The sequence below is a fragment of the Anolis carolinensis genome, chromosome 3 (genome assembly GCF_035594765.1).
Source record: "Anolis carolinensis isolate JA03-04 chromosome 3, rAnoCar3.1.pri, whole genome shotgun sequence".
Taxonomy (NCBI): Eukaryota; Metazoa; Chordata; class Lepidosauria; order Squamata; family Dactyloidae; genus Anolis; species Anolis carolinensis.
This window is the reverse complement of record NC_085843.1, coordinates 99,631,417-99,654,033: the sequence shown is the minus strand read 5'-3', so window position 1 is coordinate 99,654,033 and position 22,617 is coordinate 99,631,417. Positions and strand designations below refer to the sequence as shown.

General features: G+C 41.8%; 2 protein-coding genes across 3 annotated transcripts in view; both read right to left on the bottom strand.

The window, feature by feature from the left end:
* Positions 1-22,617, bottom strand: part of pir (pirin) — a 48,908-nt gene that overhangs the window by 11,948 nt on the left and 14,343 nt on the right. For both annotated transcript variants that reach the window (XM_003218892.4, XM_008107247.3), the window contains exons 4-6: positions 18,355-18,438; positions 10,943-11,149; positions 2,995-3,079 (exon numbers count right to left, since the gene is read on the bottom strand). In XM_003218892.4, coding sequence (XP_003218940.1) covers positions 2,995-3,079; positions 10,943-11,149; positions 18,355-18,438 — 376 coding nt within the window. The remainder of the gene's footprint in view (positions 1-2,994; positions 3,080-10,942; positions 11,150-18,354; positions 18,439-22,617) is intronic.
* LOC134297511 (uncharacterized) lies at positions 12,622-17,937 on the bottom strand. The gene is made up of 2 exons (XM_062975248.1): positions 16,173-17,937; positions 12,622-12,944 (listed from the first exon to the last, which is right to left on the bottom strand). Exons 1-2 carry the CDS (start codon positions 17,754-17,756, stop codon positions 12,903-12,905), a joined length of 1,626 nt encoding a protein of 541 aa, XP_062831318.1. The 5' UTR covers positions 17,757-17,937; the 3' UTR covers positions 12,622-12,902.

Here is a 22,617-nt window from a genome sequence, read left to right as displayed (position 1 = left end):
ATATTGCACTTCCAGATCCTGAGCTCATATAGAGAGCCTTACAAATCTTTATTCATTTGAATCTTACTGAAGCTAAGACAGCATAAGTAGCAAAGCATGGGTCTGGATAAAGCTTTTGAATCCAGCTGCAGATTCTTTGCAACTGATGCTGAGACTCTATAAGATAGAAAAAGATCCATTGGCTGACCTCAGTGTCCAATAGAAAAAAATCTGTTTTCTGTAAAAAAAAAATACATATTACATGATTTAATATATTGTAGCTTTCATAAATGAAATACAGATGCAAAGGCTGTCAATCTAACAGCAGATGTGGCTCTGTGTGTGTTTCAACTTCTCTCCTTGTGCCATTTTAGCAACCAAGGTGTTCCAAACTGTTTTGCTCATTTTTGTTTTGTTCCACAAACCAAATGAAAAGGGTAAAATGCTTCTCATCCATTTTGGTGTTTCACTTAAAAAAATCACCAATTTCCAGTTCATAACAGTTTGTCCTCAAATTCTTGTTGAAAACAATTCTGTTTTCAAGGAGAAGGAAAACTGAGTAATTAACATCAGAAGACACCACTCACACATGATCAACAGTCTAGGAACTAGTGCTTATCTTATGCTTTACTATGATTATGCTGGTGTGTCCTATTATTCAAAAAAAATCCTCACACATCTGAGCAATGTATCAAGATACATAGAAAATAATATAACAAGCAGAGTTCTCTTTGTCCCACTTTGCTTCCATATTCGCAAAGAGTGAAGAAGCTACAAATGACCACCATCTCCTCTTGCATGAAAACTGGGGTTACGGTTAATTGTTCTTAAACAAGATCAGCTCACACACATACTGTATTCTAAACCATGATTTGAAGTTAGCATATGCGCCTGTCTGGGAGCAATCAACCATGATTTTAGTTCAAATGTCACAAAAAGCTATGGTTAAATGCAGCTTAATACATAGTTCTGCCACTCACATAAGGGGGCTACAAGACCCCTCAGGCTGCTTGTGCAGGTTTATTAAGATGGAATGTCAGACTAAATGTTATGGGTCAAGCATGGCAATTGTAGGAAGCTATAATAATGCAACCTTTAGTTGTGACAGTATGTTTGTATCAACCATAGGAATCCTGAAATTCTCACAATTCTCAGCTAGATTGCTTTAATATTGTACTATTTTTTGGGACATGTCCCAGAACTCTCTAGCAAAGTTCCTCTCTCAAATAGCATCAAACTGCTGTAACTGTGCATCCATGTCTGATTTAGTTTTAAACCCATCTACAAAATATGAATAATAGGTAAAATGAACTATTATTTCCAAGATTTTTATAGCATAAAGGGACTTCAGCACATAACTGAACAGGAAATATAAAAATACTAGAGTGAAAATATCAAATACCAATTCAGAATGTTTTCAGTCTCCTTATTAATGGATGACCAAGGGCCAAATTACATGTTAAGCTTAAAACCTAGAACATAACTATTTTTTATTAAAGGGAAAGAGGGAGAGGTGTACTTGGGGGGCATACCTTGTACATGGCATATGGCATGAAGAGGCTTATCTCATATTTCAGTTGAAAACTGTCCTCCCTCCAACTGCACAATATACTTTTAGGTAATAATAATAATAATAATAATAATAATAATAATAATAATAATAATAACAACTTTATTTTTATACCCCGCCCCATCTCCCCGAAGGGACTCGGGACGGCTTACATGGGGCCTTGCCCAATAAAACAATCAAATATCAAAACACAGCAATAAAACAATTATCCAATAAAAAATCAATTACAGTAAAAACAATCGTTAAAATCGACATAAAACATACAATATTAACACAGGAGACTAATTCATTGAACCCAGGCAAAGTGCAGAATGTGCCGAAATGTGCCGAAATGGGGAAGGTAATTTCACAGTAGAAATGGACAAAATGCAATATAACATTGGCAACACCTTGAGAATGGGGCTATTATAAAATGGGCAGATAGATCAGTCCGACAACAAATTAAGTGTCAAAGGCCTTTTGAAAGAGCCAGGTTTTTAAGCTTCTACGGAAGGAGAGGAGGGTAGGGGCCTGCCTGATCTCTCTAGGGAGTGAGTTCCAAAGCCGGGGGGCCACAACGGAGAAGGCCCTCTTTCTCGTCCCCACCAACCGTGACTGCGAGGGTGGTGGGAGCGAGAGGAGGGCCTCCCCCGACGAGCGAAGAGAACGTGTGGGTTCATAGGGGGAGATGCGGTCTCTAAGGTAGGTGGGTCCCAAACTGTTTAAGGCTTTTTGGGTGATAACCTGCACCTTGAATTGGGCCCGGAAAATAAACGGCAGCCAGTGGAGCTCCTTAAACAGAGGCGTAGAACGCGCCCTGTAATTCGCTCCAGTTAGAAGCCTGGCTGCCGAACGCTGTACTAGTTGTAATTTTCAGGCCGTCTTCAAAGGCAGCCCCACGTAGAGCGCATTGCAATAGTCAAGTCTAGAGGTAACTAAGGCATGGACCACCATGGTCAGATCATGGTCAGGTAGTGGGGGAGCTCTCGTTGCTACCAAAATGGTTTCTTTTTCCTTAAGCAGTGGGCCACATGGAGAGAGAGAGAGATTATTAGCTAAAACATGGCTGAGAAATGGGTAGAAGAGGCCTCCTCACACTGCATGTAGCCTGTGAAATAACAATTCCCCTTCCCTGTGTGCCTCTTAATTTATTTATCAAAAGCAAGATGTATATACATGCCATAAGGTTGGTGTAATGTATAGTTTGGCCTTGGAAAAGCAATGATTCTGTTTATTCAAAATCAACATGTAGACACAGTGCTGCATTTGGTTTTGTTGTTGATTTATACCCCTGTTCTGCTCACTTTGCAAAAGGAAACTCACCCTAACTGCAGGCAGCACATAAGATTAAAACATTCCAAGACAATAATTCACTCCAGAACATTATATCACAAATGAGATTCTGATCCAAACATCATTTACACTGTTTGAGATTCCTTTTCTGCCAGATGGAGAAAATGTCTTACCTTTGGGAACTGGTTGGGTGTGCTTTGCTCCTGCATCTAACTTGAAATCCAGATACAGTGTTGGTGTGCGAGTGTACACCTTGGACTAGGAAGACAAGAAGAAACAACTGACATCTTAATCGGTGGGAAATGCTCTGGGTATACAAAGATATAGTAATGGTGTGTGTGATGGAGAGGAAACAACACTTGAGGACTTTGGCTTTGCAAGTAAGAATTCTGCCTTTTCCTGGTTCCCAAATTTCTAGCACTGCAATAACTTAAAAGATACGTTGATCATTTAACTTAGATACCCAAACAAAAGTGGAAAGCCCAGTTTCCAAGGAGATGTGAACAAGCAGATTTAAGAGTTCTAACTGCGAATGATTTTGGTGTCATTTTCTCTGCAAATGCTAGAAACATTCATGGGGAGCACAGACCCCATCCAGGCAAGTCACAGGATTTCATCAGTTCTGCCTGTCAAGCATAAATCACATTTAAAGTAATGTTGCCAAGTCATTTCCAAAAATGCTTGATGGAAGAGATTAAGAGTTCAATCCTATATACAGTATGTCTAGCTAGAAGACAGATACATTGTCCGATGGAGCTTAGTTACATATAAGCGTATTGATATCAACTACAGACCCAAGCTGTCTCAGACAAAGTCCCACTCGTAGAACAACATCATTTCAAGCACAGTACAGGTTACTACATGCTATCCTTGTCAGAATTGACTATTGTTACAAACATACACTCTATATAGGCTTAGCATTCACTTTGTGCGCACAATTCCATTGGACCACAGGTTCCCTTCCATTAGTCTTCATGGTCTTTCTGTCATTGGTCAATTAATCTATTACAGCATTCCTTCAAATACCAGTTCTCATGAGAACAAGCTTGGATCCCAGTACATGCCTTATTCCCTTTTCTACCAGGATAAGCAATAAGCAGTGCCAGTTTCTCACTAACTACAATATGCAGTCGCCTACTCTAATCCCATCCACTAAACTATCATAAGCATTATACAATTAAGTTTAACAATTACTAGCAAGCACAACCAAAGGATAATGTATGCTGTTATCAAGGTTAAACAGTCAAATATAACATATCATTTATTATGTCAGATCCTGGGGAAATCAAAAGAAATTTACCAGCAGATAATTTGCACAATCAATATATGCAATCTACTTCCCTCCCAGGTGGAACTAGGGGCAGATGAGTCTATATATGTTCTGCATAATTTTCTCTTATACTCAGTCCCAGGTCTTTTTTAACTAATATCTATATCAGTTTGTATTGTTTGAACCACACAAAATTGTGTTTATTCATATAGATAAGATCCCCCTAATATAGTTAATATGTAGTATGTGTACAAAAGGTATTCTTTTTGTATGAATATCTCCATATTATTTACTTACTTAATTGAATTTATACTCCTCTTTTGCCTGGGATGATGTCTCCCTAATGTACATATTCATTGTATGAAACTTTCTATACATTTTTTGAGCTGAGAACTGCACTATGAAGGATGTTCTTACCAATAGTATGGATGACTTTAGATAAGATAGACAAACTGATGGAAAACAAGTCATTAATGGATACTAATCATGATAACTTCCTATTCAATCTACTAACTTCAGAACAATAAAATATCCCTTTTAAATTTTATACACACACACACAGAGCAGACACATCAGACTTACACAGATACTTCTTGAGAAATTAATGTCTTCTACAAAATCTATAAACAGAGGAAACACAGGCATGGATTGTAGGAAATCTGTTTCCCTTTCTGGTTCAGATCTTTAGTCCTTGCCTGTATTTCAGTAACCTAATTCCTAGAAACTCACACTGACTTCATTAGTCTCAACAGGGATACCAAGGATTAATTTAGCAAAGGGAATAACCTCTCAACCCTGGAGGTTTTCAGGCTCAAGAGACCTTTCATTCATTCAGCAATGTCTAAGATGGGTTTTAGCACCTTGGTTCAGTTAGCATTGTTACAAGACATGAAAAGCGCTACAACAGCAAATCTAACGATTACATCACAAATCTAGAAGGGTCTTTGTTCTACACTGATCTAATTTCAATGTGTATTTGGTCCTCTACATTTGCGGTTTGACTTTTGCGGATTTGATTATCCACAGGTTAGATTAAAATGGTCTCTTTAGGAATCTCTAGGTTCTCCAGTGCAACTCTATAGCCAATTTCCACTGGAAGTTGACCACTGAATTGCACTGGAGGACCTCGAGATTCATCATGAGATTCATACCTCCATATGGCTAGAACCTCATGCTGAATCTCGAGGTCCTCCAATGCTATTGGAATGAGGTTAGAAAGGTGTACTGTATTCACAGGTTAAAAAATTATCACTTTTTTATTTGTGTGTGTGTTTTTTCACTTTTGCAGGGACCTCTACCCCTAACCCCAGTGATAGTGGAAGGCTGACTATAATCCATATTAATATGCTATACCTATGACTAAGGTATATCTTTACAGCTGCATGTCTAAAAATGTCAACAAGTCAGATTATGGACATTGGTAAAACCCATGAATCTCCCTAAGCAGACATGCCTGAAAGGGCATAAATGAAATTGGCAGTCAATAAAACACAACCTATATTTCTGTAGTAATGATAACTTGCAACTATTCCACAATATCTCACATCAAGGTACACCTCATACAACTCAAATCTGTTTTGTCTTTCTCATAAGAAAAAAAATAGCTGTTCTCAGAGAAAAAGAACAACCCAGTTCCACTTCACCATCAAGTTGTGGTTTTTTGTACTTCAGTCGTCCTACAAATTGTAACCCTGATCAGGAAATGAATCACAGAAAGAAATGAATCTCTTCTGAAAAGGGATGTTTAAATCAAAATGTCTTTTAAAGCAGCTCTGTGAAACATCTAAAGCCACATGCTGAAAGAATTTATGACTGCTTTGGTATGCAAAACCCATTTTGGCTCATCCCGCATACTTTACTTTCCCCCAAGTTATACATGGTAATATACCAAAGAGCATTAAAATGATCAACAAGTCAGCTTCTAAATGCAACAGAGAATTTATGCTGGGCCTGAAGGATTTTTCCCTTGTTCTACTTGCACTAGAAAAGGCAATGGCTTTCCATTGGTATGAACAACAATTTCATTAGCCCATACAACTTACATGTGGCATTGATTTATCTTCATAATGAACAACATGTTTGCCAATAAAATCCAAGGAAGGAATGTTAAAAGGTGATAAAGTTAAAGACCTGCAATTGGAAAAGTTTCAGAAAAATATGCCATGAGAAGTCATCCTTTGAGTGCCCGAAAAACATTCAGTGTAACTTGACTGCAGACATATCTTTATTTTAAAGTGCTGAATACTTCCATATGATGAATACCAGTAGCTGGGCAGGATTAAAGGCTTACGTTTAGTAAGACTACTAGAGTATTCTCCGTCAAGTCTGACTAAAACAATAAATAGCTTTCAGATTCTGTCCTCACAATTCCTATTATTGTGTACCAAGTCATTTCTGATGTACAGTAGCCCCAAGGTGAACCTATGAAGGAGTTATAACCACAAGATTTGCCTTTAGATTCTTTTTTTTTTTAAAAATTAAATTTTTAAATATTAACATTAAAACAGAGAAATATAAAAATATCAAAAAAGAAAGAAAGAAAAAAGAGAGAACAAAACAAAAAGGGGGAAAAGGGGAGAGAGGAAAAGAGAAAATAAAAGAAGAAAAAGAAGGAAAAAAGGGGGAGGGAGAGAAGGGTAAAGGGATATTTTTGAATTCTGTTCTTCTTTCTTCTGTTCAATTTCTTCTTGATTTTAAACTAAGTCTTTGAAAAAACAAAGTTCTGTCCCTCTTACATCACTATTACATCTTAACATAGTTCTCAAAAGTTGACCAATCAGTCATTTCTATTCCTCTACCAAATTTCTTCCCACTCTTTTATCTGAATTGGCCTGCCTATGTTTCTAGACCATTTTATCATTGAATTCTTAATTTCTTCTGTTTCAGTAGCCCATCCTAGCAGTTTATTATAAATTTTAGTTTAGATCCTTCAAGATTAAGAGTATTTCTTGCTCAAGATCACCCACTGGATTTCTGTGGTTGAGAGAGATTCAAACCCTCATCTCTGGAGTTCTTTTTCAGCACTCAAACCACTATACCAGTGGTTCTGAGCCTGGGGTCCCCAGATGTTTTGGCCCACAACTCCCAGAAATCCCAGCCAGTTTACCAGCTGTTATGATTTCTGGGAATTGAAGGCCAAAACATCTGGGGACCCCAGGCTGAGAACCACTGCACTATACCATAATTGATGCTCTAGTCTTAAATGTATTTGCTGCCATCATAGAAACTGCCATTGGGGCAAAAGGAGGTGGCAATTGATATTATGAAGCTGTTTTATTTACTGGCTGAGTAAATGTGGAACACTTTCCTTCTGTGAAGCCAGCGTGCTATAGAGGTTTCACAACTGGATTATGACTCTGGAGATCAAGGTTAAAATTCCCTCTCAGTCATAGAAATCAAAATATTTTAAAACATCATAAAAGCAAAGTTTTATTTTACATTCTATACAAGGGACTTTGTTCTATTCATATGGAACTTGAGCATCCATGGATCTTGGTATCTTCAGTAGAGGCAGACTCCAGTGGATACTAAGGGCCCACTGCAATTGTGACCTGTTTTAAATCACAATTCTGGGGATGGGGAAGCAGAATAACAACAACAACAACAACAACAACAATAACAATCTTATCCTCCTCCTCCTCCAAACACAAGGCTGGATTATTGAATATTTACACAGACAGAACAATTCAGAAGTAGATGGATGTTTCTAAATATGTGCATCAAAACAAAAGCTTAAGTAGTTTCCTTCAATTACGTCTTTCATAATTGCTCAATAACAGAAATCAGTTTTTCCAGATCTCCTACTGAATTCTCACCAGATGCAATTATTCCACTAAATGACACTATGCAACACGATTTTTCCTCCTGGGTTATAAATGTCATTTCCTAATTGGTTCTATCATAAAAACATCTCCTCTGAAGATGTCAGCCACAGATGCAGGTGAAACGTCAGGAGAAAATGCTGCTAGAACACGGCCATACAGCTTGGAAACCACACAACATTCCACATTTTGTTGTAGGTTTTCAATGAATACCTCATAGAGTCTCAACCAATTCAACATAGTTTGCGGCAGCCACAAAAACAAGTATAACAACAAAGTTCAAAGTAAGTACTGCACAATTAAACAGGAAATAACTTTCAAACCAGGAACAGAAACTTTTTCAAATTTTGTTACATAGTGTCAGGTTTGAAGACCCTCTAAGCTGCCCATGATAAAAAAGGCCCATCTGCTTCTCTACAGGCAAGAGTGAAGTTAATAAAATAAAGTCATGGAATGCCGGGGCAGAGCAGAGGTCAGGGTTCAGCTCTGAAAGTGAGGGGAGGGCATAGGTATTCCGTGTGGGGTCTCAGGAACAGGCTTAACAAGCTGCGCTGCTTGTTTTTCCTTCGCAACATTTTCTGATTGGAAGTGGATGTTGGTTTATGGCAAGAACAAAGGCAACCGGCTTCCTTTGCGAGCCACATTCCAATACATCACCGAGGCATGCCTCAACATTATATCATACAGGAGGATCCACTTAGCTCTTTTATGTGCCTCTAGAATGACATGCAGCAAGACAGCTTATAAAATACCCCATTAAAAGACTTGTGACAAATGCCAAGGTTCTCATCCTTAACACTCGGTGACCCCTAGTTGTGTCCTTCAGGGTTTATTTCTGAAAGTGAGGAGTAGATGTAAGTAGGGATGTAAAGGGATATTTCTTCAAAGTGCATTTTCTACTCAAAAACACTCCGTCATCCATGAATTATACTGAATTGAGATATGTGTGTGTGAACTACTATTTCTGGAATGATTGTTTGCCAAATGACAAGATTTTCTGCCACCTGAGATCTTTTTCCTTCTAATCTGTATTGTATCTAACTGAAATATATTTCCAAGCATTTTGAGGCACATCTACATGGACTAAGTAATGCAGGATGAAGGGGACAGAGACTGAAGCAAAGCTAATGTGCAGCTGATATAAAAGACTTGGGTGGTGCTTATACGCCATGGAGGATTTGTTTTTTTCCAACTCACCTCACCCAATGAGCATGTGTGGATTGTCGGAGCACCGACTGCTTAATCTGTTTCATCATGCAATATGGTTTACACCTATGCTTGCTGATGTGCATTACAAGACCTATTTTGAAGTATCCTGCTATTTTACCTATCCTGGTGGAAAGCCTCTAAAGCAATGTTCTCAACCTGTGGGTCCCTAGATATTTTGGCCTTCTGCTCCCAGAAATCCTACCAACTGGTAAACTGGCTAAGATTTCTAGGAGTTGTAAGCCAAAACACCAGAGGACCCGCAGGCTGAGAACCACTGCTCTAAAGCCTGTTCACATCATTTGAACATCATGTTTTCGAGATGCCTCCAATCCACGTGAATGTGAATGTGTCTCCTTGGGCATTATTTATTTTTATTTATTTCCAGCATTTATACCCCACCCTTTTCACCTGAAGGGACTCAGGACGGCTTACAACAATTGGCAAAATTCAATGCTTACAACATAGTTATGAATCAAAAACAGTACATACAATCAATTAAAAAACTATTGAAATACAATATAAAAATTTTAACATGTACTTAGATCCATTTGTCCAGAAACCTCATGCTTTAGCCTTAAATCGGACCATGTCGACTTTGCCATTTATTCATTAAAAGCCTGAACGCATAACCATGTTTTTACAGCTTTTCTGAAGCCCAGAAGGGTTGGAGCTTGTCGAATATTTCTGGGGTGTTCCACAGCCGGGGAGCCACCACCGAGAAGGCTCTGTCCTTCGTTCCCACCAGCCGCGCTTGCGAGGCAGGTGGGACCGAGACCAGGGCCTCACCAGATGATCTTAGGGATCTTGCATTGTTGTGAAAAAGCAACAGAGAGGCAAAAGTAAACTCAGGAAGGGAAGATACTGAAAAAAGAGAGACTCTTTTGTAAACACCCACACTGACAAGGAGGAGAGAGGACACTTGTATTAAAAACTGCTTTACATGTGGGCACCAGTTTTCTGCTGCAGGAGTTTCTGAAGGGGCACAGACTACTAAAATGCAAGCACCTCTGAAAACTAAGCAAGAAGTAAAAGGCCAATTTGGCTTTTGAAAATTGGTATTTTTGATGTTAACCAGCAAGGAAAGGCCCTTGATTGCTTTAAAAAGATGAATTGCTGTTTCTGGAGACCCTTTCACACAGTATAATTACAGCACAATTTTTCCGTTTTAACTGCCATGGCTGAATCATATGCAATGCTGTTTTTTAGTTTGCTGAGGCACCAGAGCTCTGTGACTAATAATTCTAAATAAGCCTCCCTAAAATGGAAACCCCAGAACTGTACAGGTTGAGTATCATTTATCTGAAATGACTGGGACCAAAAATATTTTGGGGGTTTGGATTGTTCTTTGGAATGCCTGTACTTACATATACGTGCATAATGTAATATCTTGGAGATGGGACCCTGGTCTAAACATGAAACTGATTTGTGATTCATACACAACTCATACATATAATCTGATGTTAATTTGATGAAATATTGTAATGTGCACGAAGCAGTTTGTGTACAGTGAACCATCAGAAAGCAAAGCAATCACTATTTCAGCCATTAATGTGGACAGTTTTGGAGTATTTCAGAATTCTGAATAAGTGATGCCAAACCTGAACTATATTTAGGTAATGTGAAAGAGCCTCCAGCAGCTTTCAGTAGAAGTGAGTTCTTCCTTTTTTTTTGTCCAGAAATAAAATGGATTGGGGAGTCACAAACATAGCTCTGCGGAAGGACACATGCAGCCTAACAGCCATACTATTCCTATCTCTGTCATTGGAGAACTAGCAGAAGTGCTCTTATTTTCAAAGAATCTGTTGTTGGGAAATCACTTACTTTGACACCCAATGCCTCTCCTGAAATGACCGCCACTGTCACACCATTCTGTGAAGGTTTAGGTATCTCTTTGCTTTTCAGTTCTTGGTACTGAGGTTCAATCATCTTCTCAGAGCTTCGCAGATTGACCCAGAGCTGTAATCCATGGGCTGGCTCTTCAGAACAAGGCATCTCTGCATGGAGAATACCACGGCCAGCAGTCATCCACTATGCACAAGAAGAGAAAGGACCACGTCATAGAGAATCACTACATATGACTTTTTAAAAAGCTTAGTGATGTACAATCCAGGACTCTAGCTCCCATACACATATGCATATATGTGGTTCTTAAAGTTATTTTCAGCCTATGATGACTCTAAGGCAGTGGTTCCCAACTTTTGCGCCTCCAGGTGTTTTGGACTTCAGCTCCCACAGTTCCTAGCAGCTGGTAAACTGCCTGGGATTTCTGGGAGTTGAAGTCTAAAACACCCGGAGGCCCAAAGGTTGGGAACCACTGCTCTAAGGCAAACTGATCAAAGGGCTTTCTTGGACAGATTTGTTCAGAAGGGGTTTGGCCTTGGCTGAGAGAATGCAACATGTTCAAGGTCACTCAATAGGTTTCTGCAGCCAAGGATTTGAACCCTGGTCTCAAGAATCCTAGTAACATTTAAACTACTACGCCATACTTGAACTAATAATTGATGTCATAGTCCTAATTGTACATACTGTACTGTCCCTCGCTGAACAGGTATTCATACTCTGGCCCGCAGCACTGTAGTTCAACATTCAAACCACTATACCAAACTGGCTTTTATACATACAGTAGAGTCTCACTTATCCAACATTCACTTATACAACATTCTGGATTATCCAACGCATTTTTATAGTCAATGTTTTCAATACATCGTGATATATTGGTGCTAAATTTGTAAATACAGTAATTACTACATAGCACTACTGCGTATTGAACTACCTTTTCTGTCAAATTTGTTGTCTAACATGATGTTTTGGTGCTTCATTTGTAAAATCATAATCTAACTTGATGTTTAATAGGCTTTTCCTTAATCCCTCCTTATTATCCAATATATTCATTATCCAACATTCTGCCGGCCCATTTATGTTGGATAAGTGAGACTCTACTGTATATACAAATGTGAATAAAGTTAGATGCTCTGAGAGAGACAGCAGATACAGTATTTCTCAGAATTGAAAGCATTGTCTAAAAGAGGTGTGGTAACTGTGTGACTCTTAAGATGTTGTCACATTGCAAGACCAGTGGTAGCTAGTCTGCACAGCCAGAGGTTTAGATGATGGTGGATAAAGGAGATAGATAGCTATGTATTCCCCACTCCTGGTCTAAAATGTATTTCTTCAGCCTAAGTGCAAGGAGACATATTCCTAGTTCCTTTTGAGTGATCAACCAAAAAAGAGTTCATTTTTAAAGCCAGGAATCAAAATGAACCCTATATGGTCTTGGCTTGTTCAGAATATAAATATCCCAAGGTTTCTGAAAATATTGTAGAGAAATGCAAGGGTAGCCCGGCTAACAGTAAACAAATTCCAAAGTCTTCATTGTTATATACTATGGTTAGAAAAACAAAGAGCCAATAAATTAATTATGCTAGCCTTCAAAGCTTACAGGCAAATATGTTTTTCTTCTAAAATATGCACAGGGAGAGAAAAAAGTGTATAGCTACATGTCAGCTCACCACAGCCGCTCCTGAATGAACACACGAGACTCTCTGTGTTATCACCAGAAACTTTTACTGTAGGAAACATGAACATCAAAAAAGCCAAGAATGGGAGGCTCCGGCCAACCATCCTTTATATACCCTCCCCCTCATTTGAAAAGTCTCTTCCCGCTCAGCAAAACCCCGCGCAAATTCCCCGCCAAGTCCAGCAGCCGTTTCTTCTCCGAGTCCTGAGCCGCAGGTGTCTTATCAATGTCAGTGACCCTGAAACTCAGAGCCACATCCAGGCTCTAGTAGCAGGGTTCTGACATGGCGTCCTCCTCCCCTTCGTCCTGGAAGGAAAAGATTAAACACAACTATTGTTCTCCGCTGTCCAGAGTTCCTTTATACTTTTTTAACAGGCTGCAATGGAATACCGGGTGTACCTTTCCTAGGTCCTTGGGTAGCCTCAGCTCATAGGTCACTTCGTTTATTCTTTTTGCTACCCTGAACGGCCCTATATAGCGTGGAGCCAATTTTTTTGATGGGAACCCCAATTTCAGGTTTTTTGTGCTCAGCCAAACCAGATCCCCTTCGCCCAATTTGTCCCCCTCTCGGCGCCTACGATCGGCAAAGAGCTTGTACTTCTTTTGTGTTTCCCGCAATGCCTCCACCACGGTCTGCCACCCTTGCTTAATTTTGGCCGGCCATTCCTTGTCGGTCTGGCCCTCTCCTTCCTTCCACTCGGGTAGCCTGGGGAAAGGTGCCACCTCCTGTCCGTATACTATTTCGAATGGGGCATGACCTGTGGCCGAATGTACGGCCCCGTTAAAAGCCATCTCAGCAAACGGTAGAAGGTCCGCCCAATCATCCTGTCTATAATTGGTGTACATCCTCAAGAATTGGCACAGTGTTTGTTGGGTGCGTTCGACTCCCCCGTTGGTTGCGGGATGAAAAGCCGAGCTCAGGTTCCTTTCTGCTCCTAACAGCTGTAAGAATTTTCCCCAAAATTTTGCAGTAAATTGGACTCCCCGGTCGCTAATTATTTTGTCGGGACACCCATGTAGGCGATATACATGCTTCACATACAAATCAGCAAGTTTTTCAGCTGAGGGGAGTTTCGGCAGGGCCACAAAGTGTGCCTGTTTTGAGAATAGGTCCAATATTGTCCAAATGTATCTGTGGCCTCTGCTGGAGGGTAGTTCGCCTACAAAATCCATGGCCACGCATTCCCATGGCCTCATGGGCTCCACCACCTTCTGCAATAGCCCCTGGGGCTTCCCCGGTGGTGTTTTTCCCTCTGCACATAATTCACACTGCGTGACGTACCCCCTGGCGTCTTTCCTCATTCCGGGCCACCAGCATTGTTTGGCCAACAGTTTAATAGTCCTGGTGGGGCCTAGATGACCCGCACCCTTGTTATCGTGGCACTTCCTTAACATTTCTCGTCTTAAACATTCAGGAATATACAATTTCTTATTTACAAACACCAAATCCCCACACAATTCTCCCTTTTCCTTGTTAGTTTGTAACCATTTGTCCATTCCATACGCTCGCTTCAACTCTTCCTCCCATATTTCTCCTCCCCCCGTGGAAATGGCAGTACGTTTGTTTTCTTTGGCCGCTTGTGCTCGAGTTAGTACTGCCAGGCCCCACTGCTTATCTAGGAACAGGCTCCCTTCAGATTCCTGAATTCCTCCCCCGTGCTGAGGCATCCGAGAGAGAGCGTCAGCGAGTATGTTATGTTTCCCCTGGAAGAATCTGAGTCTGAAATCAAAACGGCTGAAATATTGGGCCCATCTAATTTGCTTCGCTGATAGTTTACGAGGGGATCTTAGATACTGTAAATTTCTATGATCAGTCCACACCTCAAACGGTGTTCCACTTCCTTCCAGAAAGTGTCTCCAGCACTCTAGTGCTTTTAGAATCGCTAAGGCTTCTCTCTCCCAAATCGGCCAGTTTTTTTCTGTATCGCTAAACTTTTTTGACAGATAGCCACATGGCTTCAGGTTCCCCCCTTCGTCTTTCTGCAGCAGAACTGCCCCATATGCCCGGTCTGACGCATCGCAATGTAGTACAAAGGCCTTAGACATATCAGGGTGCTGTAGGACAGGTTCCTCAGTAAAACGCTTTTTAAGGGCTTCGAAAGCTTCCTGGCATTCTATTGTCCATGTCAATTTGGCCCCTGGGGCCTTCACTTTGGCTGTTTCTCCCCTGCCTTTAGTTTTTAACAAATCCGTTAATGGCAAAGTGAGGCGCGCAAAGTCCTTGATAAATGTTCTATAGAAGTTTGCGAACCCTAGGAAGGATTGCAGCTGCTTCCGTGTTTTGGGGGCTTCCCACCCCCTCACGTCTTCCACCTTCGCAGGGTCCATCGCCACTCCCTGGGAGGAAATCCTATACCCCAGAAAGTCTATCTGGTCTTTATTGAACTCGCACTTGGCAAGCTTCGCATACAGTTTCGCTTCCCTCAACTTTTGTAGGACTTCCCTGACTAGTTCTACGTGTTGTTCCTTAGTTCGAGACATTATCAATATGTCATCTAAAAAAATAAAGACTCCCTTGTACAACAATGGATGCAATACTTCGTTGATTAATTGCATGAACGCGGCCCCTCCCCCGCACAAACCGAAGGGGAGCACACGATAATTGAATAATCCGAATGCGCAGGAGAAGGCCGTCTTCCACCTGTCCTCTGGTTTGATCTGCAATTTATGGTAGGCCTCAATTAAGTCCAATTTAGTGAATATCTGTCCTTCCGATAACTGGGCGATCAAGTCCTTCACTAAGGGTAGGGGGTATTTATTTACAGTACTGATTGCATTTAGGCCCCTGTAGTCAATGCAGAGCCTCAGCGTTTGGTCCTTTTTCCGCCTGAACAACACAGGCGCCCCTAGAGGGGAATTTGAAGGCTCTATGAAACCCCTCGCTAGGTTTTTATCAATGTATTTTCTCAGCTCCTCCTTTTCCCTAGCTGACATCGGGTATATTTTTGCCTTGGGAAGCTCTGCTCCTGGGACTAGCTCTATTTTCACTTCAACTCTCCGCTTCGGTGGGAAATTGTCTGCTTCCTTCTCATCAAACACGTCCACAAAATCCCGATACTCTGGGGGTAATTTATCTGCCAGTTCTGCTATTCTGATAGAGTCTTCCTCCCCCCTTTTCCCTGGCTCCCTCTCAACTTCCTGGCTCCCTTCTTCCAAATTCATCCTGAAGATCATGCTCTTATCCTCCCAGTTGATTTTCGGGTTGGCCTGCCCCAGCCACGGCATGCCTAGTATAACATTATAGCTGGCTATTTGTGATATCACAAATGACACCTTTCCTTCCCAACTCCCTATCTTACACTTTACATCTTCGGCACTGTACTTAGCTAACGATCCCGATGCTGTGGATCCGTCCAACTGCGAAAAAGCTATTGGGGATTCTAGGTTCGTTCTTTCGCATCCCAATCCCTCGGCTAATTCAGGGGAGATGATGTTCCTGGAACATCCACAATCCACAAATGCTTTGCAGGTTGCTTGTTTGCTGCCATTTTCAAGCTGAATGGGGACCACTATCATAGCTTTGTCCTGACTTACCAACCCCCCCGAGTGGTGCCTCATCGGTGGTTCTTCCTCGGCGCGTTTTCCTGCCACGGCTCTGGGTTTGGGCTGGCCTCCGCCTTCCCCTTTTCTCTGCCAGCACTCGGCAGCCCTGTGGCCCAACCGGCCGCACACGAAGCAGCCACTCCTGCTGGCGCTCACGTTCCCTGTCGGCTCCGTTCTCCTCCCGGCTGGGGTTGATCCCTCCTTCCGGCTCCCCTCTTTCATCTGCGGCCGCTGCTGTAGCCCTCCTCGGTGCCTCCTCGCCTGGGCCAGCGATGTCTCGACGCGCCCCGCCAGCTGAATCCATCCGCGCAGTGTGTCAGGCTCATCACGATGCACCGCCCAGGAGAGGATCTCCCGCCTGAGACCCTCTTTGAAGAGTTCTATCTTTGTTACTGCAGACCATTCCGGCACCTTTTCGGCGAGGCATTGGAACTCCTCCGCATACTCAGATACCGACCTCTGCCCCTGGGAGACGGTCTTCAACTTCTCCCTCGCCCGGATCTGCTCCAGTGGATCTCGGAAACGGGTCTCCAGGGCCCCCATAAAGCGTCGGAGTGACCCCAGACATGGGTCGCGCCGCGCGTGCAGCTGAACGTACCAGCTGGCCGCTCCCCTCTTCAACACTGCACCAATGGCCCGTATCCGGCTGGATTCCGTTCTAAAAGTGTGAGCATTGTCCTCCATATAGCCCCTCACCGTGGTCAGGAAAAAATCCAGTTCAGAGGACTCTCCCCCAAACTCGATCCTTAGTTCCTCTCGTCTCGGTAGGGGTCCCTGTGGTGGCAATCCCCAATTCTCCGCCCGTCGCAAGCCCCCTTGCGGACCAGTGGGCCCCGCTGCTGCTTCTCTTGGCCCTGTGCCACGCCCGGCATTCGCCAGGGGCACCAGGGTCTCAGCTGGGAGCGTAGCTGGGATTCTCGGAGGTTTTTCCCCTTCGTCGTCACTCTCCTCCACCCGCGTCAGGCTTGTTTGGGTCTTGGGCCGGGCGCCGGGCTCCTTTCGCATTTCCCTTCCCTTCGGTGCTGGGAGGTCTGCAAAGCCCTGGCTGCTTCCCACGCTCACGTCCCACATTGAGCCAGCCCGAAGTTCCCTTCCTCTCTCTGGCTCCGCCAAAAACGCCAGGCGCTCCATCGCCCTCGACATCACTGCCAGGGTGGTCTCCATCGCCGACATCCTCTCCTCCAGAAACACCATCCTTTGTGGGCCTGGGGAAGGTGAACCTTCCTCTCCTCCGGTGCTGTCTCCCCGCACCACTCCACGCCTCTGGGTTACCCCATTTGGCTGGGCATAAGCGGTGGATGACGCCAGGGCCGCCAGCTGGTGGAACTCAGCGTCCGGCTCGGGAGTGGCCCTTTCCGACCTTCCTCCTCCTGCGCCCAAGAGCTCTTCATCCTCCACTTGCATGTTACACCTCACCGCTACAGCGGGATGGTGTCCGTATTCTTGGCTTAGTGTCAGCTCACCACAGCCGCTCCTGAATGAACACACGAGACTCTCTGTGTTATCACCAGAAACTTTTACTGTAGGAAACATGAACATCAAAAAAGCCAAGAATGGGAGGCTCCGGCCAACCATCCTTTATATACCCTCCCCCTCATTTGAAAAGTCTCTTCCCGCTCAGCAAAACCCCGCGCAAATTCCCCGCCAAGTCCAGCAGCCGTTTCTTCTCCGAGTCCTGAGCCGCAGGTGTCTTATCAATGTCAGTGACCCTGAAACTCAGAGCCACATCCAGGCTCTAGTAGCAGGGTTCTGACAGCTACATAGTAAAAACCAGAAACATCAGTCAAGTCAAAACTTGATTTACTGTTATTGAGGCTAGCAGCATATATTTTGATTCCTGAAGGCAAAATATACAATAAAAATAGGTCATACCTTCAATGACCATTAGCTAACTTGGAACAAAGTACTGAAATTTATATAGACATGAAAGCACTGGCAGGTATAATTTGCCACTGACTAAGACTACACCTGACCTAAATACTCTAAAGGCACGAGATCCTGTCTGAACTGAGGAGGTCAACCTTGGATGGAAGACTGCAAACAAAGACCAGATTCTGTAGGTTATATTTCCGAGGAAGAAAATGGCCAACTGGCAAAACCACCTGGAAAAATGATTCCCAAACAAAACACATAGTTAAAACAATCAATTGCCGTTCTTATCACTGTGGAATACCTGCAAATCTCCTGGATCTAGTCTACCTGTATGGCCACAAAAATCTTCATGGGCCATGGATCCACCTGCCATTAGATAAGTTACCTGAAAAACAGACTTGGATTAGAACTTTAGGCAAGTCAAAACTTAGTTCATATATTTATTCTTTCTTTTCATATGCCATCTTTCTCCTGGAGTGGGACTCAAGGAACTCATAAGACATATTAGCTAAAACTCGACAATACAGAATCACAGAATTACAAAGGACCTCATGGGCCACCGAGTCCACAAAAAAATTAAAACTATCACATTTAAAAGAGTATACAAATATTTTAAAAGCATCCACAAGTCAAAAAATATAAACAGTGAAGTGAAAAGCTTCACTGTGGGTGACTAGAGATGGCCCTCCACATATGTAGGGGTTAGCGGCACACAATCCCCATGAAAGTGGAAAAAATATTAATACCTCTAGGTTCCCCAAACCTTGACTCTTCATACTGTTTACCATATTTTTAACACATGAAAGTATAGTGCAATTATTTCGTGCATTTTTGATTGGATAAACTTCTATTAGTTTTCTTTACACTTTCTAGACTATATGTGTCTTCTCGGATTTTCAGTGGTAGACTGCAAAACTTCAAAAATACAGTTATTTCAAATTTTATTTCCATGTATTTACAGTATTTATACCCCACCCTTCTCACCCTGAAGGGGACTCAGAGCGGCTTACATACTGCAAACATTCAATGCCAACTATACAATTAACAAGGACAGACAACACAAACAGAGGTAAAGGCAGTTTTCCCATCTTATTTCTAGCATCTTGGAGGCTGTGCTTGACTCTGGTCACGGGGGGAGGGAGGGGGTGCTGTCACCCATTTTCCATGCTGAGGAGCTTTTCCTCCGATGGATGCCTTTAAGTGTGCCTTTATTACCACCCTGCTAAAAGCGGCACCTATTTATCTACTCGCATTGCTTAGCAGGGGGTTGGACTAGATGACCCATGAGGTCTCTTCCAACTCTATTCTATGATTCTATGATTCTATTGCTGCTTTAGACCTGCTAGATGGCAGGTGAGCTGGGGCTAATGGCGGGTGCTCACCCCGATCCAGGATCGAACTGCCAACCTTTCGATTGGCAGGATTTTTCTGCTGAGCCTGGCCCCGCAAAGGCTTTCCAATGCTTCAATACTGCATATAGAGCTATGTGTAATTGTTCCAGAAGAACTCATTGCGGTATATGAAGAACCATAGCTTGGCTATCTAAAAAATATATTGTATCCCCTAAGTCTTTATTACAAGTCTTAAACGAACAAGACCACTAAAAACAGTCACGTCAAAAATGTGTCACAAAATAAATATTGGGTACAATCCAAGTAGTAGAGCACTTTTACATCATTCTGATTTAAACAGAAGATGTGCATTTGGACTGCTCATGGCAGAATGATATTTTATCTTCTTTGATTACCACATGAAATAAAAGTGACTGGAGAAAATGAATTATCATTAAGAAGCATTAAAGGAAATAAAAAAAGATGAATGTACTTCAAGAAATAAATTACACTATAAAAAGAATGAACTGCATAAATCCCTGCTCCAATATTTCCTTCAACAGTATTTTTCTGCCTCCAGGTTGCTAAAATCCCAACAAATCCAAAAGGATCAAGGACATGTCTATGTAAAATTACAGACCTTTTGTTTTAAACAGAATATTTCAACAGAATCTGCTGGCCATTTTACCAAGCAAGCCATCTATAAAGGTACTAAACTGAACTAAATTTTGTTTAACTCTCAATGAAAGGAAGCCATAGAAAACACAGTATGTGTCTACATTGAAGAATTACTGCAGTTTGACACAACTTTAACTTTTTTAATCGTCTCAGAAGCAAATTGAAAATATATTGCAAGTCTCTTCTGGAGTGAGAAAATCGGCCATTTACAAAGGTGTTGCTCAGATGTGTTACCATCCTGTGGGAGACTTCTTTCATGTTGCCGCATGGGAAGCTGAGGCTGACAAATGGGAGCTCTTCAGGTCTGCAGTTCAGTCGGCACAAGGGCTTAACCCATTGCACCACCGCGGCCCCCTTTAACTACACCGCGACACCACTTTAATTACAAAGGCTCAATACTATGGAATCCTGGGTTTTGTAATTTGGTGAGGCACCAGTACATTTGGGCAGAGAAGGCTAAAACTGCAACTCCCAGGATTCCAGAGCCTTGAGACATGGCAGTTAAAGTGGTGTCAAACTGCATTAATTCCACTGTGCAGATGAACCCATAGATGTATCTTTAAGGCAGTGGTTCCTACCTTTTGGGCCTCCAGGTGTTTTGGACTTCAGCTCTCACAGTCCCTAACAGCTGGTAAGCTAGCTGGGATTTCTGGGAGTTGAAGTCCAAAACACCCAGAGGCCCAAAGGATGGGAACCACTGCTTTAAGGGAATCCTTAAACAAAGGCTTAAGATTTAAATGGTATTCTCTTCAAGATAGCTTTTCTAAAAAGTCTTTTTGCCCCAATTTCCACTGAACAGTGCCACCTGCTGACAAAAGCAGAAATTATTCAAACTCAGGAAAGAGGTGGCAATGTCTATAACGCACCAAAGGTATTTTAAAGGGAATGGGGGAAAAGGAGAGTTTAATGTTACTTCAGCTTTTTTTCTTTCCACATTCATAGGGGTTTGCATCCCTAACCCCGCAAATGTGGAGGACTGACTGAAAAGTCTTCTTTCAGAATCCAGAATTTGTAATAGAAATACAGTGGGTCCTTGGTACCCACTGGGGATTTGTTTCCAGGCCCCTCTTGGAAACCAACATCTCTGGATGCTGAAATCTCATTATACACAATGGCATAGTAAAATGGCATGCCCTAAAAATGACAAAAAATCACTGAAATTTTATAAAATATTTTAAAATTGTAAATACAGTAGAGTCTCACTTATCCAACACTCGTTTATCCAACGTTCTGGATTATCCAACGCATTTTTGTAGTCAATCTTTTCAATACATCGTGATATTTTGGTGCTAAATTCGTAAATACAGTAATTACTACATAGCATTACTGTGTATTGAACTACTTTTTCTGTCAAATTTGTTGTTAAACATGATGTTTTGGTGCTTAATTTGTAAAATCATGACCTAATTTGATGTGTAATAGGCTTTTCCTTAATCCCTCATTATCCAACATATTCACTTATCCAACGTTCTGCTGGCCCGTTTATGTTGGATAAGTGAGACTCTACTGTACTTGCATCTCTGGTGCAGAATCTGAATACTGAGGGCCAGTTATAGTGTGTGTGTGTGTGTGACTTCAATTCACTTATTTATTTATGATATATTATGTATTAGAAAGCTAATACATACAAATAACTAATTAACTGCAATTTTGTAAACCATTCACTTACCAACTAAGGCATGATGTACATTGTCATATAATCCAGTTTCTGAATCTAGATAATCTGCTTTGAACGGGATTATATCTAGTCCAAAGCAGATAATCTGCATTCAGAAACTGGATTATATGGCAGTGTAAACTGGGGGCCAAAGTTCGCATCAGGCCTCATCTACACTGCCATATAATCCTGTTTCTGAACCCAGATTATCTGCTTTGCACTGGATTATACGGCAGTGTAGATCCAGCCTCAGATGGCTTTGCAGTCATTTCCTTCAACTTAAACTCACCATGATGGTGACTAAGTGTTGGAAATTTTCCATTACAGATCCAAAAAAAATTGGAACTTCTTTCCAGAAAGGACTGCAAGGGGTCAGTCCATCACAGCTGCCTTTTCAAAGCAGACTGTCAAAATATTAAATTTTGCTGAGACTTTAAATGAGGATTTAAATGTTTATAAGCCTATTCTGTCATAAATATCCCCTTTGTTGTCATGTACTTTATCATTTTTAGTGTAAACTGTAACCTTTTGATTTTCTGGGAAAGGAGCATAAAACATTTTTAATAAAATAAAATGGGCTTTCATTCATGAAATGTTACTAGCAGTTGATGCATAACTCCATTTATTGTTGGGGAGGGGATCGGAGAAATATTTTCAGAAAACAGTGAACTGTGCTCTTCAATTATTTGTAGTGTTCAAATACATCAAAGAGATGAAAGCCCACTGAAGATAAGTTAGTTCTTCCCGTAAGTAGGTGTTCCCTAACATTGTTACAATCACATTTCTTGGAATACAACACCAGTCATTCCCAAGAAGCCCTGGTAAGTAGTTGGGTGGGATTTGGAGGATGTCTGGCAAAGGAAGGTTACTCTAAATGTGCATCTACACTACAGAAACA

Bases quoted from the DNA above. Each gene is read 5' to 3' on its own strand.
- LOC134297511 (XM_062975248.1), bottom strand. From the start codon at position 17,756: ATGGTTGGCCGGAGCCTCCCATTCTTGGCTTTTTTGATGTTCATGTTT. The intron at 12,945-16,172 runs GTAAGTCAGGAC...TTTTCCTTCCAG, and splicing joins GGCACCACTCGGGGGGGTTG to GACGAAGGGGAGGAGGACGC.